We start from the raw sequence: 19,849 nt of genomic DNA on the forward strand, positions 1-19,849 counted from the left end.
GAAACGATTACATAAAAAAAAATAATACCGCTTGTATACACATTTTCTTTTTAATTACTTTTCCTATACAGATTTGTATTCCTAAGGATTAATATTACAAATTTATATTCTGTGTACTTATTAAGAGAAGTATACAGCTTTTCGGCAAGAATCCGTATGATATATGAAAAAAATTGAAATTTGATTGAACCATAAACAAAATTTGTTCCAAAACTATTTTAAACAAACGTTTTAACCACTGTTATTATTGTACATACTATTTCCCAAAATAAAAGATAATTCATATATTCGAATGTTGTAAAACTTCTCAGCTCCTAAGTAATTTTTAATAAATATATTTCCACTAAAATATTACCTAACCTAATCCTCTGCGATAAACAGACATTTTTACTCCAATTTTCTTTTTTTAATTTTGTAAGTGCACTCTTGATTTTACTTTAAGTTCTAAAAAGTCCAAAAAAATAAAAAAATTGTATCCCTTTGGATTCTTATGAGAAAGAGGTGAACATGTAATAATAATAATAATAATAAATCAGACGGTTAAACAAATTAGTAAGTTCAAATACGAAAACAAAATGTATTACCTTTTCTGTTCATAGCAACACATAAAAATTAAAACCATATCACTTATGCTGCATTAAAGCAATGACCGACAAGATAAAGCTATTATTATTATTAATAAAGGAAAAGGGTACGGCGGGATGTTGTACATAAAATATGGGAGTGCACTTTGGGTAAACATATAATCAATTAAACCACTTATTTTGGGCATTAAAATCACTTAGCCATAATTTGAATAATACCTATAATATTAAACGTTGGCTACTGTTTAGTTCAATTGAAACATAAACATTTGAATAATAATATCATAAACTACAATACATTTGTATGCAACCAGAAACTCTAACAACACTTCCAAGTGCATATAAATTTTGAATTTTTTTTAATAGGAAAAACCGTACTATATTTGTATTATATATTTTCTACAGTAGGTATAGGTTTAATACATATACTAAAATATTTTTACATCATATTTTAATCGAACCTTTTAATAACAATTATCTAAATATTATGTATTTAATTTATTATGTTTTTTTAATAAAATATATTATTGCTATTTGCTTTGTATATTGAACGACGTAATACTGACTATTGTTGAACTGCACGCCATCTATTGATTAAGGAGTAAAGTATAGGCAATTTCATAGCAACAATAAAGACATTTTAATTGAATTTTCAATTAAACTTGAACAATTTTTGGTACCACTTTAACGTGATAATTTACTATGTACACATAAACAAAAGGTAAACCATATTTTCCTCCTCCTCTTGTTATTCTTATGTTTAATTTGTTTGGAGACAATGTCCTGGGATTTTTTTATTGAATAACCAAATGGTAATAATTCATGGCAATACAATTTAAGAAACAAGTGAGATTGATCAAAGTTGTAGAAAACATTTTCTCAGAAGGCATATCATAATGTTGGCCGTTAAAAAATATTATGTACAACGATGGCGGCTGGTAATTATTGAGGAGTGACCCGAAATATTGGAAACCTTCCAAAAGACTAAAATGCTTACCATATTAGTTTCGATGCTAAGCTAAAAAAGAAGTATTGATTTTAACTTGATGTGTGTTTGTGTGCGTTTTGTTTTTTTGTTTTTATTTGCGCTCACGACTTGTCACATTAATCGACCAAAAATCAAAACCGACAGGCTTAAAAATGGGGTGGTAGAACCCCTCTGCCCCTCCCATCAGAAAAAAAAATACAGGTTTCTAGAATTTTTGTTAGATCTGAATTCAGCCCACTATAAATTATTAAATTTGAGCCTAAAATCTACTTACAATGCCCTTTTATTTTTTCAATTTGCAAAAATATATTTTTTTTGCACATTAAAATATGAAACTAGAACTTGTCTGCCAGTCATATTTTTCGATTTGTTTTAAGAATTACAAATTATCAGCGACGAGTTACAATAATTGTAAGAATTATGGAAAATATATTATAATGATTTCGCTAATGTCTTAGCCATGAAATACAAATATTAAAACTTAAACGTGTCTACGTTTGCAACATCAATAAATAACTTTTGCAAATTTAAAAAAAAAACTGTGTATTTTTAGTTGTATAACGTTTGGTTTAATATACCGACGTGTCATTAATATAGAAACGATTTGGAGAGAAGTAAAAATTAAAACACTGCTTTTCAACAGAAAGAAAATATATCTAAGAAAACAAATCGCCTTAAACCGTGAATTAGGTTTATTGCGAAACTATCATAATGTATGATAATACGTTTTCCTTAAATTCGTTGAATGTACTCTAATATTGAGCAAAGATATTTTACTTTTTTAAAAAATGAATATATTAATTATACTGCAACGAAAGAACTATGATTTATAATTAACTATTATAATATGAGTTGTTTTATAGATATGTAACTCGACAATGACCGTTCCATAAAAATTTCTCATGATTCAAAAAACGGTCAATAATTGCCCACAAATGTCACATGCTTTCAAGTATGTTCACACGTTTTAATTGCACATGTTATTATTATAATACTAACGCTTTACTAATAAGGATTATAAAGATATTATCTTGTCGTAGCTCACATTTATTTTTCACAACGGTTTAGTACGCTATTAACTATTATTATTATTAATTATTACATAAGATGATTGTTTTTTTTTAATACATATTATATGATGTTGTTTTTCTTTAGGAAAGTAAGTTGACGTATACAAACTAGAATGTGTTTCTGCGGTACTTAAAGTTGTACAATATTATTATTGTTACATTCAACTTAACAATTATTATTACCTGTAATTAAAGAAACTACATTTAAAGTCTATTACATGCGTTCCTTACAAATTTAATTTACATTTTGAATTTTATTATTTCACTAACAATATACCTAGTCACGTTCATTTGACATTTTTATAAAAATTAAAAGTAATCCTAAATCCTAACCTCTCGTTTCTTATCATATCAGATACACTTGAAATGGATAAGAAAAGAGAGGTTAGGATTTAGGATTACTTTTAATTTTTATAAAAATGTCAAATGAACGTGACTAGGTATATTGTTAGTGAAATAATAAAATTCAATTTGTAAATTAAATTTGTAAAAAACGCATGTAATAGACTTTAAATGTCGTTTCTTTAATACAGGTAATAATAATTGTTAAGTTGAATGTAACAATAATAATATAATAACAATAATAACGACAGTTTTTTTACATACTTAATTATATTTTGCAGCAAATCGTTGTTTTAGCTTCGACGCGAAAGGCCTTCTAATAAAAATAATTATTACAATTCCCCGTTTAGGTGCGAAAAAAAATATATTTTTAGCGTTTAATTTCGAGAAAGACCATGACAGCGTTACCATTGAGCTTCCAAGTTCCAAAATCATCAATGCAAGCGACAGTGTTGCCACCGTTACGTTACCGTTATTATATTAGTTCCTGATTAAAGCTGATCAAAAACGCTAATAACCCATAACTTAATTCTTTAAAATAAAGTGCAATTATAGTTTTTTAAAAATAAACAGTCTTATAACATTTTCATAACTAAAAATATATCAAAATAACATAATATTATATTCTTCCTGCAGCAATACATAAACAACTTCTTACGGTTATTTTATAATATAAATTATTTCTTGTTATTTCAAGATCGAAAATGTTTTTAATTTAAAGTATAACAATTAATGAGTTTACCCTATTTGCTAGCTATATCTTTTACCTTCGCTGGGCCCTCGTTGAGTGGCAATTAATAAGGTTAAAAAAATTCCAAAAACAAAAAACCCCAAACGAGGCACGACGATGAACCAACAGCAAAGTCATTAAAAACCCAATCAACTCACCTTTCAAACTAATTCCAATGGGATAAAAAAAACAATATATTTTATGGAACTTTTATTTATAAACGCTCAACACGACTAAACTAAATGGAAACTATGTTTGAAAATCAGTACTTTTCCATTTCTCCCACTTTTTTGATAATGCAGACATAATTTGCGATTGACATCCAATATAAATACAAATAATATAAAATTAAAATATTAATAAAAATTTCAACCATGATAGAACGGTTACAATAACTGTCAATAATTTTGAGTGTGTGGTGCAACATAAAATTCTTTATTAACTACAAAAAAAAATAAATCATTCACATAAATAACATAATGCATGATAATAGTAAAATATTTTTATTTTTTTTTGTTGTAAAGTTGTGCTGTACATATTGTGATTTTGACGAGGAAATGTCAATTTTTTTTTTAATGAAAAAACGGCGTTACTAATTATTCTATTTTAGTTTACTTTGCTCAGAAAATTTTCAGTGATGTAACAAATGGGAAAAATTTCAGAAGCGACAAAAGAAAACGATAGTACCTAATCTGAGATCAATTGTCGATTAGTCTTTAGAATTTGTATTTGCTTAATTTTTTTTCGTAACTTGTATTCGAAGCTGAAAAGATTTCGTTCTCACAATATTATGTATTATACAATATACTACTGTTTAAGGCGTTTGGTATAGGCAACTTGTATGGTACTCAGGTAATAGTTGTGTATGTTAATTTTGCCCCTAAAAAAGGATTTTTTTATATTTAGTGTTTAACCGCGTTAATGCACATTGTCGGGCTTAATTTCTCCAACTAATATACTTATGTTGTATTCACAACGTTCAAACCATAACTGAACCAAAATGAATTTAAGAGGTCACATTTTTATGAATTCTTTTAAACCAGATATTAAACACTAAAATATTATCCAGAAACTTACTATGTTTTAATATACTAGCCACCTTAGATACTAGCTTGTTACTGCTTGATAATATACTATATCATTATCTATAATTCCACCACTACTCTAAATTTATTCGGTACTTCAACGAGACATGAAAATGCTCTTTCGTGGTTGCAGGCTCGGCTGAAAAATGCTTTATATTTTTTATTCTTTAATTTTATTATCAGGTTTTCTATTTTCTATCGTTATTTTTGGGTAAATTGTACCGAAAAAGCGTGTCTGTTAAATCTACCTTTGGTCTAATTTTCAGACCTTAAACCCTACGAAACCCTTCACCTAAAAAAAGCGAAATAAAGAAAAAGATAAACGATAGCAACGTTAAAATATGATAGTACAGTATACTATTGTCTTAATTTTATGTTGTGGCCAAATGTTTTTCCTCCATACTCCTCCATAATCCCCCCATCCTCCCACTGTGATACCGTCGCTCAAAACGTGACGGACAACGGACTGGATTTCAGAATGACCCCTGGCCATAAGACATGTCCATGTCAAAAAATTATTATTATACAATCATCATTACTATACCGGTGAAATATACATGACATAAATATTATTATAATTAAATCGTAGTTTTAATTTGTTATAAAAAAAAATTGCCTATACCTAACCCCTTAAAATGTGTGTACAGTTTTCACTGCCGTCGGCTACACGGTTTCGCGTCGAAGCGTTTATATTTTGAAAGTGATTTCCACTTTTATTAGTTAGGTGTACAATTATTATTTATGATTCCCAAAGTGCCGTGACCTCTGCGTCCCCACTGTGCCGTTATCATTGGGTTTTTTCGGACTCGGTATTACACGCGTAGTAGCGATACGAATTCGTAGCGCACGGCAAACAACGGTTGACGTTATCGAGGTCAAACCGTTTAAACATCTGCGAAGCCCTTGTGGCTTGTACCTCCACGCTCGCGCTTATGTAGGTCGGCCATCCGCCGCTCGGTGAAGGTGTGGGGGTGGGGGGGGGGCGAGGCGGCCGTGTGATCCAAGGCAAGCCTAGGCGGACGGACGGCAGCACGCGCCTCTCGCAGGCCACACATCAGCTGAGCGGGCGTGTGTCGCCATCTGTACGGCCGGGCCGGCACCACCTGGAAACGCAAAAAACATAATCGTCACCCCCCGCCCGCGCTGGGCCCCGGCCTGGCCGTCAGCAGCACTCTCGGGGCTCGACGGGTCTCGGTCGCCACTCGCCAGTGTTTCAGTGTCGGCCGCTCGTCTCGTTTGTTTGCGTTGGTTCGCTCGTGTGTCTGTCCGTGTGTGTGTTTGTGTGTGCGCGCGCGCGCGCGTTTGTAACGTCGTTTTGCGCTGTACGGTCCGTCGTCATGATAAGTATTGTTGTCAGTGGTATCGGTAGTGGTGGTAACTCACAATTATTGTGACGGTAGCCGTGCGACGCTGTAACACCTACCCGTCGGCGAAGAATTATCTGCTCGTAGTACTCGTGATTAGAATAATATAGTAGTAGTAATAATAATAATAGCGAAGGCGACCATAAAAAAAAAAAAAAAAAAAAACGAGTGGAAAAATAAAAAAAAAGGGAGACTCGACAGGATAACAGGCGGCGCGCTACAGCTGCACAGCAGTAACGGGCACTCGTCGTGGTCCGCGGCGGTGGCCCGTCGGCGTGCGGAAATGGCGACCAGCCCGCCGAACAGCGGCGGCAGCAGCAACACGGTGGTCGTGAGCCCGGACGGCGGCGCGCGGACAGCCAGCAGTCATTTCGGGAAACAAGGAGAGGACAGGCTCAAGAGCCTGTACCCGATGGTGGACGAGGACGACACGCCGTTGCCGAGGAGCTGGAATTCCAAAGACAAGTTCACAAATCTCGGCCTGTCTCAGAACAACATACGTGTCCATTACAAAGGCGAGTACACGAGGGGGTCGGCCGTTGTTGTTAGCCTTTGGGTTCCTTTATCTCGCGGTTTCGATGCGCAAAAGCCTATAATATATATAATAGCTGGGACGTTCACCGTGTCCGTTTGTGTGTGTGTGTGTGTGCCTGTTTTAGTACGTGCGCGCGCGCGTATCGGGTCTATTGCGAGGCAGAGTAACAGTTCATATGTACGTGTGTGTGTGTGCGTGTGTATGCGTGTGGTAACAAAGAATCAGCTGATCATTGTTTTGTTTTTCGCGCATTTACTCCGACGTCCGAAAATAATATTTTCGAGATTCTCTTCCCGTCCCGTGCGATGATGATAATAACAATTATCATTGTCGTCGTTGACGGGTTTTTTTTTTTTTTTTTGGCCTTACTCGAGGTTAAGACTGAAAAACATAAATATTATCCACATCTTAGATAATAATAATATTGCCTATCGTGTCGAATGATACAAAATAATATTATGATAAATTGTTATCCCAATCTGTTCAAAAACAAAAACAAAAAACGGGGAGGGGTTAAGACACGCGATTTTCTTCTCGTACGCTTTACGACCGTGTAGGTACATATTGTGTAGATATGTATTTTATTTTTATTTTTTTGCCTTTCATCGGGCCTATTATTTTCACAACTACCTGCCTACCTAGTTTTCGATGGCCGCCGTTCGCGGTAGGAATAGACGAGACGAGATATTTTTGTTTTATTAGGTAGGTATTGGCGTCGTTTCGAGCCGTCCCGACTGCGTCGATGTCCGCAACTGCGTACAACGCAAGAGACAAAATAGAAAAAATAAAATAAAATTACATATTATAGCGGATTTTTTTTTTATTTTGACGTGTCTGCGTCTGCCCACGTTGTCGCTGCAATTCGCAGTACTTAATGTTTTCCTTGTTATTTTTGTGTGTTTTATGTAATTATTTGTAAAATTTATTGTTTTTGTTTCCAAAACGATAATTAAATTAACGTCGTCGAACAATAGGAATATAATAATATAATATTATTCATTCGTCTATTTTCGTTGGGATTTCCCCTCGAGATCATTATCATTGTCGTTATCGATAGCTTTTATTTATTTACTGATTTAAATACACCACTGGCGAAGGCATAATAATAATATTCGTGTGGAGAAAGTCTTTTGTTTTGTTGATCGCCGTCTTGATCGATTTTCTCGAAACGTTTTTGGCATTTTTTCTGATCTCGAGACGATTAATTTCCGTGTTGGTGAGAAACGGCAAAAATCGAAAATCACCCAACTAGAGACAGGAGACAAAAAAAACAACAACACATTTTTATTTAAACGTTTATATTTTTTTTTAATCCTACATTTACATATTGTTAACTTTTTTTTGTAACTAGACTGATTTAAATAAAGTTTTATGCGTTCAATAGCTAAAAATATTGTTTTAAGGGGTAACCTTAAAAAAACAAAAGTGCGACATACACATTTGGTTTACCTATTATAATCAGAACGATGTAATGGAAATAATGACTGCTTTCCTCAGCCTAAAATTTGAATGCAAAAAGCTAAATAATCTAAAGTGGTTATTGATATACTGGTTATTTGTAATAGAGCAAACATAATTAACCAGTTATTCACCCTTTCAAATTATTACAACTATAATTAAGTTAAAATAATATATTTCCTCTTTCAGTGGTTAAAATCCTGTTAAGCAAAATTTTTCAGGAAAAAGAAAAACATTTCATAAAAAAAAAATATATTCTATAATTCTGTTTACAAAATTTTCATTGTAAGGTCACGAAAATAACTAGGAAAATTTGATATTCACTAAAATAATTTTTCTGTACATAATAAATAAACAGATTACCTATCAAGTCACAAATAACTTTATTCGCATTTAAAAATGTATTTATTATACAATTCCATTTCATTAATCCAGCACTGAACAAAAATTATAACTAGACTCAAAAAAATGTTAAAATTTCTTTAAAAAATAAATCAAAATTACTTAAAAATATTTTTATGTAGTAAAATTAATTATAAATGATTTAAAAATAATAATTACTTAAGTAATGTTTAAAGTTAAAAAAAAATACATTATTTTTCATAATATTATTTTGAAAACAAACTAACTAAGCCAGTCTGAACAACTTTTTTTTTATTTTATCTACAGTGAATATTCATTTTTTTTCTTTTGTAACTTAATTCCTTTACAAGTTAGAAAAATGTATGAAATGCTCTAAAAACACAAAAAAAATTCTCAAAAGATGATATGATTTGTTTAGTATACGAGTAATTTTACAGAGAAATTGGAATCTAACCAAAGTTATTCTTAACGTTTTACTACCTATCTGTAATTGAATTTATTTTAATCGGATTCAACAAACAGAACTGTGTGTTTTAATTGACCTCAATATTGTTTTCTTGATTCCCCCTCCTTTATTCCGTATCAAATGATAACAGCGCAAAATCTAAGTACAAAAATACCATTATTATAATGAAACTACAGGTGTTCGTAAGAATATAAATTCATTAATACCAATAAAATAATTTAACACATTTTTTTAATATAGGTCATGGTAAAACTCATAAAGACGCAGCGAGTGTACGAGCAACGCACCCCATTCCAGCATCGTGTGGACTGTATTATTTTGAAGTGAAAATTGTTTCAAAAGGACGTGACGGTTATATGGGAGTCGGACTTTCTGCTCAAGGCGTCAACATGAACCGTTTACCTGGTAAGTATAAGTGCAGCCAAAATTACCGATCATCGCCGGGTGTTAACTAAAATATGATGTTATGTATTTTAACTAATCAGGTTGGGACAAACATTCGTATGGTTACCACGGCGATGATGGACACTCGTTTTGCTCAAGCGGTACCGGCCAACCGTATGGACCTACGTTTACAACAGGCGACGTCATCGGCTGTGGTGTAGATCTTGTTCACAACAAATGTTTTTACACCAAAAACGGTACACATTTAGGAACAGCTTTTACCGACCTTCCTGTAAGTATATTTTGCATCATTAGAGAATATTTTAAAACCGCAGTTTGTAAACATGTTTTTTAATTAGTTAATTTTTTCACAAAATTAGCCAAATTTATTTCCTACCGTTGGACTACAAACGCCTGGCGAAGTGGTCGATGCCAACTTCGGACAGTGGCCATTTGTGTTCAAAATTGAAGAGATGATGAAAGAGCTCAGAGACCAAACACAATTGACTATTCAGAACTATCCGTTCTCTTATCCATATTCACAGTGCCAGACCAATTTTCACAAGTATAAACAAAAATAATTTGCACTATATAATATGACAATAAATATTAATACTTATTCAATATGTTGTTTTTAGAATGGTTTCGACTTATTTAGTACACCAAGGATTCTGTGCCACCGCAGAAGCGTTTATCTCACAAACCGATCAGTCCTTCGAAGAAGAAATCACTTCTATAAAAAATCGACAAAGTAAATGTTTGTAAAAATGATAAGCACATTTTATATCCTTATAACGGTATTTTTTGTTCCAGAAATACTGAAATTGGTGTCGACCGGTCGAATGGGAGAAGCGATAGAAATGACCAACAAGCTTTACCCGGGATTACTCGAGTCCAACCGTAATCTTTTGTTTAAGCTCAAATGCCGTCAGTTTGTTGAAATGGTCAATGGTACCGACTCCGAAATAGCACCTCGTGGCGCTCATGAAAATATCGATATTCAAACTAATCGGCCGTCACCCAAGCGTACATTACAATCGAATCGTAGCCCAACGTCAGTACAAACCAATGGGTGTGTAATTATTCTTAATATGTCGTCGGTGACCTTTTCGTATTCGCACTTGACATTTGTTGTTTATATTAAAATACTATTCCAACAGGAGTATAAAATGTCAAAAACTTTCAAACACCGTAATAACCGACGTGAACGAGATGAACTCTGTGAACTTGATGTTAAACGGTTCGTCCGACGTGACCACAGTGAAAACGATAAAAAACGGCACGCCTAAATTAATAGATTATCCGATTGAAAAAATGGATTGTAATGAAGACGGCCAAATGACTGATTACACAATGTCACCGGAAAGTGTCAATGGACATCACAAAACTCCTTATACCGACGGGGATTATGGTTCGAATGGTTACCACAACGGACACTCTTGCGAAGAAGTTATCGTTAGTAACGGAAACTCGAGAGTTAGTAGTAATAACGGAAACGAAGAATCTATGGGTAAGTTTTTATTTTGTTAATTGCCGTTATACCGAAATAGTACTTAAAACAATTTTATTATTTTTTTTTTTCATATAGAAATAGATCAACCAGAATATCACCAATCGACGAAAAAAGTTTGCGGCGGTAGTAAACCTGGCGTTGAAAAAATGCTAGAGTTTGGCCGAGAACTATTCCTACTTAGCATGCAGCTAAGACAAGAATTAGGACGTAACGAAACTAATAAAAAAATGTTACAAGTAAGGGCGTGTAATTTATTCATCTATACTCTATTCAGAATAAGAACAGGCTTCGGCGGCCGACCAGTTTTCATCGGACGGCGATCAGGCACCGCCCATTTTACATTTCGTCTGTAGCCTCACCGGCTGCAGTGTTCGAGGTCCGTTGCTCGTAGTGAAGCCGCCACGCCCATGCGCACAAGTCGGCCGCCGAAGTCTGTTCTTATTCTGAATAGAGTATAGTCAATCGATAATACATATATATATATATAACGGAATGTTTACCACAGTATAATAATGTTTTTAATTATATGTCGCTTATTATATAATGCACTCAAATATTTGGTTTCGGTTTTTATTTTATTTTAGGATGCGTTTAGTCTATTAGCGTACTCAAACCCTTGGAATAGTCCTGTCGGTTGGCAACTAGAACCTTCGCAGAGAGATAGTGTTTGTGCTGCTCTGAATTCCGCAATTTTAGGTAAACAAATTTGAATAGTAATACTAGTTTCGTGCAGTACAAATTTACCAACGTTAATTTTTATTATAAATAATCAAATTTGAATGCGTTCTTTACCAACACTGGTTTTACTATTATGCTTGTAATCACATAATCATGTCGAGCTGATGATAATTAAAATATGCAAGCATAAAACGGGTATCTAAACCTAAACGACACGGTTTTTCAGAGTCGAGCAATCTACCACGACGCCCGCCTCTGGAAATGACTGTTGGCCACGCGTACGAGCTAGTCAAACTGATGGCGGCGTCCAGCATGGGAGCGTGCGCCTTCACCAACATCGATGAACTGCTCAAATGACCTTCGTATATTGTGCGTGTTTCACTGCCACCATTTTGCAGGTGACGTAAATTTATAATAGTTGACAAGGTTGTAGACGAAAATGTAATTGTATGCAATTTGTTTTTTTCCCCCCCATATAGGATCGAACATAATTGGCCGCCAATCTCAAACACAATAACTATGGCAAAAGTACTTTAAGCAGCCATATCACCGACAAAAGATTTCTGTACAAAAATAATAATAATATGACGATTACTTTTTTCTGTATAAGAGTGTAAGTAGTATTTTATTCCATATAGAAATTTTAAAAAATATACATTTATATCTATACAGCCTAACGCAGTGTGAATTAGCATTCATTTTTGACTAATAACGTCGATCTTTGCTTAAAGAAAAAAAAAACATTTAAAATTCACTTTTTAATATTCGATAGTAACTATATAGTTTTTTATATATATATATAATATATCTATATTAATGTTATTTCGAAGATAAATAATACATTAAAAAAAAAACTTCAAATTCTGTGTACTTTGAAAATAGTCTTTAATTTCTTTGTTTGAATTTTTTTTTCCCTCAGGACTCATTTTTTTTCATTAAAAATAAATAACATGTGTTGAAGGTCATGTGTTATTAATGCCAACACTTACACCTTATTGCCACATGCAAATTTTTTTTTATATTTCTGTGCATAAATATTATTTGCGTTAATTATTATGATCTCTTCACATAATTTATGCGACATATTATTTTAATGTAATCATATTTTGTTGCTCTTTATATTGTGATCCTTTAATAATACTCCTCCGTGTTATTTGACAAATTAAGTTCTTTTATTTTATTATTATTTTTTTTTTTTTTGTAATAAAACTAAATAATGTTTAATTTTTTTATTTAAATAGAAAAATATAGTTATTACTTCAAAAATCACCAACGCTAACATTAAAACATTGTACCATAATATATTTTTTTTTTATAGCTGTTAGTTTTCAATATTATGATTGTACTAACGAATAATTATAATATATATATATGTATATGTATAAATACGATTTAATATAACGTATAAATATATATATTTATAATTAAGTCGTAAAAATATAGATTTTTTTTTTGAAAATTGATTGTTGATTTATTTTGTATGAAATGAAATATATACACATGTATATATATATATGTTTTATAATATTTGTTGCCTAGCAACACATATTATAAATAACCAAACATAATATAATATGCTTTACAAAGAGAATACTGCTGTGTTTGTGCGTGTTATTATATAATTATAAAAAACGTAAATAGTTGATTATTATATTATTTTAAAAAAAAAATTGTTTTATTATTATTATTATTATTATTACTATTTGATGAATAAGCAGTCCGCTAATATGTCCAGTAACATAGCTAATGGACTGTCCAATAATAGTAATGCAGGTAATGTGTGTCGAGCAAAATATATTATGCTTAGGCATATTTTTTGACGGCAAAAGTTTAGTTGAATTCGTTTGTGTAGACACGGTAATGCAAGTTTTCAATGTACAAGGACAATCCGATTGGGTTATTTACAACAGATACGTACAACGAGACTTGGAATTATGCAAGCTGTTGATCGAACAAGAACTACGCGATTCCAAAGACAACAATGAATTTGCTTTTTACATATTGGTAACTACAAAATGTTGTATAAACGCTTATAACGTCTTTATCGTTTACGATGCGCACAGTTGAGAAATTGGGATTGAGCTATCTTAAACGGACAGTTTCTGGTTGGTTATTTGCAAAGACTCGCTTAAACGTTTTTAAATGCCGATCTCCCATTACGTATGGACGACCGTTAGCCTTAACCGAGTACTCATTACGACAAACGTGTTCCAGGGATTGATTTACAGGGAAGAAGGTAAGATCAAAAATTCTTATTGGTGTTTCGAAAGGTATAATAACCTGGACCCGTTGTGCGTCGAAGGAGTGAAGCAAATGGCTCGTTCGTGGTACGTTATTATTATTATTTTTTTTTTTTTTAATAAAAACCCTATTTTATGTACAAGAAAACTATTTGCCATGATTTTACGTTAAGGGCAACTTAAGTAAAGGACTACAATTCGTCAAGAGGCAAAAGATAGGAAATATATTTTTACATTGTATAAAATTCTCACTTTTTTAATGAAGTTCGGTTATTAAATTATGTTTCCGGTTTTTTTTATTAATGAATTAATTAAGGTTAAAAGGCCAAAACGGAACACTATCAAAGTTCTGAAGTAAGAAAAATTATGATATTCATTAGTAATAATAATTCATCGTATGTGTAGTTTTTTAAAATTTTAGTAGTTAAATTTTAAATGTGGTTAAGTTTTTGGTAAGTATTCGAAACCAATTGATAAATGATAATTCACAAAGGTCGAAAATCAATTCATTTCTTTCTAACTATTCATAACTTTCCCGTCACTTGTAGCTAATATTTATGACAAAAAAACTTGTTTTCTTTCTCTTTGAGAATAAAAAGAGTTAAAATTCACATAGTTTTTTCTTTTTAAAGAACTATATAAAAACATGGGTTTTCAAAATTTAGTATGTTTGTAGTGCGATTATTTATAAATTTAAGTTTTCATAACCATTTTTGTTGAACAAATTACATAACTGCGGTCGTTTTTCAATTTCAACAATATTTATAAAAATAAAATTTTAAAAGTGTACAAGTATCTAAATTGACTGCATTATAGTCTTGATACGTTGACAAACCGTAAAAATTTCAAAAAACCCTTTACCCCAGAAGGGGTGGAAACTTTTTTTTTTTAAGTGTAGTCATAGGGCTAAATATGTGTGAAAATTAGACTGAAGGTAAATCTAGAGTCTAAAACATATAATCAGATTTTCTAAAAAATCTGCAATCAAACTTCTTAAAGAAACCCACTATTCATTTTTTTAAAAGTGTTTGAATTTAACTGAATTATTTGGCTTTCGCAGTTTACTGTTGGGAAAGAATAGCGAAGCGCAGAAAATGTATTTGAAAGCTGATAAAATGTGCAAGGAGCCCGATACTAAAGTTTATTACAATCTTGGTAGGCATTTGCGGATAATATATACTTATAATTGCTTAAAATTAAACATAATATATAATTGAAGGGATGAGTGGATATTAAAGGTGTTTACTGACTTCTTTTTGGAAAATGCATTTTATTGCATGAATAAAAGTGTTATAGTGTTACCAGTTAGTAGTTACAGTATAGTATTATAGAGATACCTAGACCGATATTTTTCGTTTTATTTACTTTGCTAAGTTATTTCATAGAAAATATTGAATATCAAAAAAGTTTCATAGATTTTTTTTTTATTATTTAGTTACAAAAGTAGCGTTCTTGAACAATTTCATAAATATCACTCAACTTTATCCGCTGACTCCTTCAATTTCAACCGAAAGTTGGTTTTATCATTAGCTTTTTAGATTACATACCTAAAAATACTACACTACTTTTTATATAGGGATTAAGACGTAAGTATCTTACACGTTTTAGGCATATGTTATTCGAACTTGGGCGAATGGGACAGATCCAAAGAGTATTTCCAACGCACAATCCAGCTCAGCCGCAATCAACAGGCTTACCAACGGTTGGCCACGATATTTGCCATGGAGAACAACATCCACAACGCCATCGACACACTCGTGTCTGCGACAAAGTTAGTGATCGGATTGGATTTTTTGAAATATTATTTAAAATTAAAAATCTACAAACGAATATTGTCATCTCGAGTGGCGAGCGATTTCCATTTACAATAAAATACAAGCGGTGATCATTATTTAATCAAGAACCACTCGATATCTCATCGGGTTTAATTAATAGCTGAATTGTTTTTGTATAATGTGATCTAAATTTTCCATAAATTTGTATGTATCAACTTTTGAAACTTAAATATGGTAACATAAACTAACTTTTAAACTCTTATAATTATTATAACTTTAAAAATAGTTGTTCAAAACTGGTTATCAACCAGTCAGCATTTTTAGTACATTACAGTATAACAGTATTACAGTACAATTTATAAAGTAACTAATGAAATATGTAAATGCGTTTTCGTTTAAGTTTCAAACGTGGCTATCAAAAAAACCAAGTTGGGAGGAGGTTAAAAACAAATAAAAGTTGTGAAAAATTAAGATCGCATTGTATAAATACAATATGAAAGAATCATTTTTATTTCTTATTAAACCCTATTAGATATTGAGTGGTTCATGATAGAATGATCATCCTGCATAGTTGAGAAAAAAGGATTTGTTTTCCTTTTCACGCAGAGTTGGCCAAAAAGTTGTTTAAAATAAGTTTCATACATAATATTAAATGGTGTTTTTATTTATTAACAAACGAAAATATTTTATAGTATTCGTTTGTTTTAGCACTTTTTCCTTAGATAATTTACAAGTTGTATCAATTATTATTTAGACATTCAAACGGATAATAAATCAAATATTTCTAAATAAAAGAGAAATCGCGTCGACGAATAATAAATAACAAATAATTTCAGTTAAATAGTATTAAATTATTATTATTATTTATTAAAATAGTAAATGACAATTTTTTTGTTCATCACTTTGTTTTGATAGACAATTATTTGAATATTTTTTCTTAACACTGTTTTTTTGTATGGTACAATTTTTTTTTTTGTGGTAAATATTTAGTCATAGTATAAGCCAGTCGTCAAAGGAAAAGTGATCAGAATTAATAACTTCCAAATCTTGGTTCGAGAGACTTCAAAATAAGTTAATTTCTAAGTTTATTGGGTAGTTGAAGCTGTTAAACTCAAATTTGGTACCAAATTTAAAATCTGCCTCTCATTTAAACGGGTTTGAGGGGTGATTTTTTGTAAAAAAATTGTAAGTAGAAAATGGATTCATATGTTTTAAGGTCTCTGCATTGGAATTTACTATCACTTTTTAAGTCTTCCTTTTAAATTATATTGACCCATCAACTTTTACCCATTAATAGTGTAAAGTAATTAGTTGTTGTAACTAAATGTTCAATAATTGCGGTCCATAGCATTAGCGATTTCGTATTATTTTTATCAAGTGAGTATCAACATTGATTTTTTTTTTTATGCTGATAATTTTCATATAAAAGATTTTTTTTAAGCATTTTTTATTGCACAATAAAACACACTTTACTTTTGATGTAAAATCGACCCGAACCACGTCTAGAAATGAGTTTAAAAATCTAAAAAAAAAATATCAAAAATTATCTTTTTATCCAAATAATATATCATCAAGAGAAGAACAAGAAATAATAAGTTAAGGTTTCTTTGAACCACCCTAATGTAACATGTAATTTAATTTATAAACTAGTTTGCCCAATATAATTAATGTGAAGTGTATGTTTATATTTTATTAAAATTCTATATATATTTTATGTACATTTTTATATGTATATATATTTATATTTTTTGTATTTAAAGAATATTTCCGTTCAACACGACTCTGTCAGTAGACTTAGGATTGTTGTACATGAAGTTGCGAGAGTACGATCAAGCTTTCAACGTACTTGGCAATTCCTTATGCCAACACCCAGAAAATCCCAAAGCTCTTTTGACGTTAGCAGCCGAAATGCAGGTAAGTTCTACTTAGGTAGGTACCTAATTATTTACCAAATTAAAGGGGAAACCGGCTACGATGCGAATCTAAAGTGTATTAAATTAGTTTCAATAATAATCACAATTTAGGCAATGTATGTGTTGGTATTATGTTATAGTCCCAGCCATGAAAATAGACCAATTAATGCATTAGCTATAGCCTATAACAGTTCTACAGCTGGGAACAATATTTTATTATTAAGCAATTAATTGGAAAAGTATTTAAATTGAAAGGGGAACATGTGCTCTTATGGTATACAACTTTAAAGCTCTGTAGCGAATGAACTATACCAGATAATGTTCTGAAGCTCTTCTACGTGCCAAAGTGATTATAATAAGACCCCAAATAAGAAAATCCGTTCACCGGTTTCAGAGATCTCCGTGGCTAAAGAGAAATGTAGCTAGGATTGACAATTTTTTTTAACTGTAAATAACTTAAATAATTTATTTTTAATTCATATTTTGTATCTTCTTGACAATCTCTTAATAATCTTAAAATCAACTACTCTATCCTCTCTTATAGTTTGAGAGAAAATTGAAAATTAAACGGTTATACCCATTGCCAGCATGGGTATGAAATCCAATCTACCTGTTACCTGTATTATATTTATCTTATATTTAAGGTAGTACAAATATCTATCTTCTCGCTATTAGTGCGTAGCATTTTGTTTTATTTTCTCAACAAGTTCTTAAAGCTGTACATTTTTTTAAATTTCAATTACCATACCTACTTGAATTTTCTAAAACCAAGAAAAATAAAAAATATTTCGAAAAATTTTAAAAATAATTTTGTTTTTTTTAATCTACATATAAAAAAAATATTTCGCACACGGGCTTGCGTCCATACAATGTTTAAAAAATGTCTCTAACTTTGCTAAAAAAAAATTACACAAATTTAATTTTACACCTTGTACCGTTATTACACAGAGACACTGTGGATACGACGAAGCGCTGTCCAAGTACACAAAGGCCGTAACTGATTTGTCGGAAAGTTCAGAAATTTGGAACAACATTGGCATGTGTTTTTTTGGCAAACAGAAATACGTGGCGGTAAGAGAGACTGTCGGTGTCATAAGTCAATAAGTGTGGCTAAAAACACGTACGAAATAAGTAATAAAAACTTCGTTATAAGCATTTTAACACGTTGAAGTAAGCCAAAAAAAAAAAATAAAATAATAATAAGCAAATGCTTCAAGTGTCAAGCCTTGCCCATAAGTGACTATAATATGATGTTTAAGGGGAAAAAACATATAAGTGATATGTATATATCTATTATGTAAAAGTGTAACCATTACTTTGTTTCAACGCAGGCCATTAGTTGTCTTAAGCGGTCCGTGTATTTGCACCCGTTCAATTGGATGGCCTTATACAATTTGGGCTTGGTCCACATCCACACAAGGCAATACGTGTCTGCGTTTATTTTCCTGACCAATTCGGCCAAACTAAACGCCACCAACGCCAGCACGTTCGTGTTGATCGGACGTGAGTGTACATTTTGCATTAGGACATGGAAATTGTGCAGTTTTTATTTGTCGTTGAAACTCGAATCACATTAATATGTTAGTGGCCTTAAACAACATGAACGACACCGCGAACGCCGACAGAGCTTACCGCAGATCTATCGAGTTGAATCCAGACAATCCCGAGGCGTTGATCAACTTGACTGTTTTGGCTATAAAACAAGAGAGATATGAACAAGCCAAAGTACATTTCCACGAGTTCCAAAAAGCGTGTCTCACTTGCAACACTATCGACAAAGACGTAAGCACTCGGACTCTTGTATCGCTTCAGAGTTAAACATTGAAAAATGTATTAAAAAAGTATTATATCGTTTGCTTGTGGTGTGGGTAAACAAAAAACTATGCACATAAGGAATGATATTAAAAACGTGAAAGCCAAAGTGTATCTTCTGTTAACGCCAGATTTGTGTTTTAGATGGTCGAAATAGGAAAGAAAATATCTGATTTTTTGAACACACACAATTTCGATGAATGCGACGCCGAAGAATCAGAACAACGGCAAGACCACGAAAATAAATATACGTAAAATCAGTATAATATATAGAATCCAGTAAAACGTAACGTTTGTTTTATATCAATACACGAGTACATTGATCAGAACAATTTAATTTTATTAATAACTAAGTCATCGAGTCACGTCACGTTCATGATTTGTTTGTCCGTAAGTTATTGCTGTCGCCTACGTTCCACTTGTATCGAGTACTAGCTTTTAACATATTACGTTAATAAGTTTTAAATTCCATCTCAACAGCTGATAAGTCGACATTCTTTACATGAGAAATTATTAGAAAAATAATATATATATATAATAAAAAACACA

At 31.7% G+C, this 19,849-nt stretch overlaps 2 protein-coding genes across 6 annotated transcripts; both read left to right on the forward strand.

Annotated features, from left to right (window-relative positions):
* Positions 1–5,989: 5,989 nt before the first annotated feature.
* Positions 5,990–12,741, forward strand: LOC126847041 (ran-binding protein 9). The gene is made up of 11 exons (XM_050587009.1): positions 5,990–6,678; positions 9,226–9,390; positions 9,471–9,661; positions 9,750–9,934; positions 10,008–10,120; positions 10,183–10,441; positions 10,530–10,879; positions 10,958–11,118; positions 11,467–11,578; positions 11,787–11,958; positions 12,040–12,741. Exons 1-10 carry the CDS (start codon positions 6,447–6,449, stop codon positions 11,915–11,917), a joined length of 1,899 nt encoding a protein of 632 aa, XP_050442966.1. The 5' UTR covers positions 5,990–6,446; the 3' UTR covers positions 11,918–11,958; positions 12,040–12,741.
* Positions 12,079–19,849, forward strand: LOC126847042 (Bardet-Biedl syndrome 4 protein homolog). 5 transcript variants are annotated; one of them, XM_050587013.1, is made up of 12 exons: positions 12,109–12,173; positions 13,279–13,333; positions 13,413–13,564; positions 13,775–13,796; positions 13,863–13,887; positions 14,861–14,955; positions 15,409–15,571; positions 17,336–17,489; positions 18,437–18,559; positions 18,820–18,991; positions 19,074–19,270; positions 19,445–19,849. In XM_050587013.1, the coding sequence occupies exons 2-12, from the start codon at positions 13,288–13,290 to the stop codon at positions 19,553–19,555; spliced, it is 1,260 nt and encodes a 419-aa protein (XP_050442970.1). In that variant the 5' UTR covers positions 12,109–12,173; positions 13,279–13,287; the 3' UTR covers positions 19,556–19,849. The 5 variants fall into 5 exon arrangements, with proteins under 5 accessions (XP_050442968.1, XP_050442970.1, XP_050442967.1 ...); XM_050587010.1 differs by having other exon boundaries at positions 13,775–13,887; XM_050587011.1 differs by lacking the exon at positions 13,279–13,333 and having other exon boundaries at positions 12,079–12,173; positions 13,775–13,887.

Source organism: Adelges cooleyi, unplaced genomic scaffold, assembly GCF_023614345.1.
Source record: "Adelges cooleyi isolate 19-005CV unplaced genomic scaffold, UGA_ACOO_1.1 ACOO_flye_CR_arks_rails_tigmint_CR_PRNA_9, whole genome shotgun sequence".
Taxonomy (NCBI): domain Eukaryota; kingdom Metazoa; phylum Arthropoda; class Insecta; order Hemiptera; family Adelgidae; genus Adelges; species Adelges cooleyi.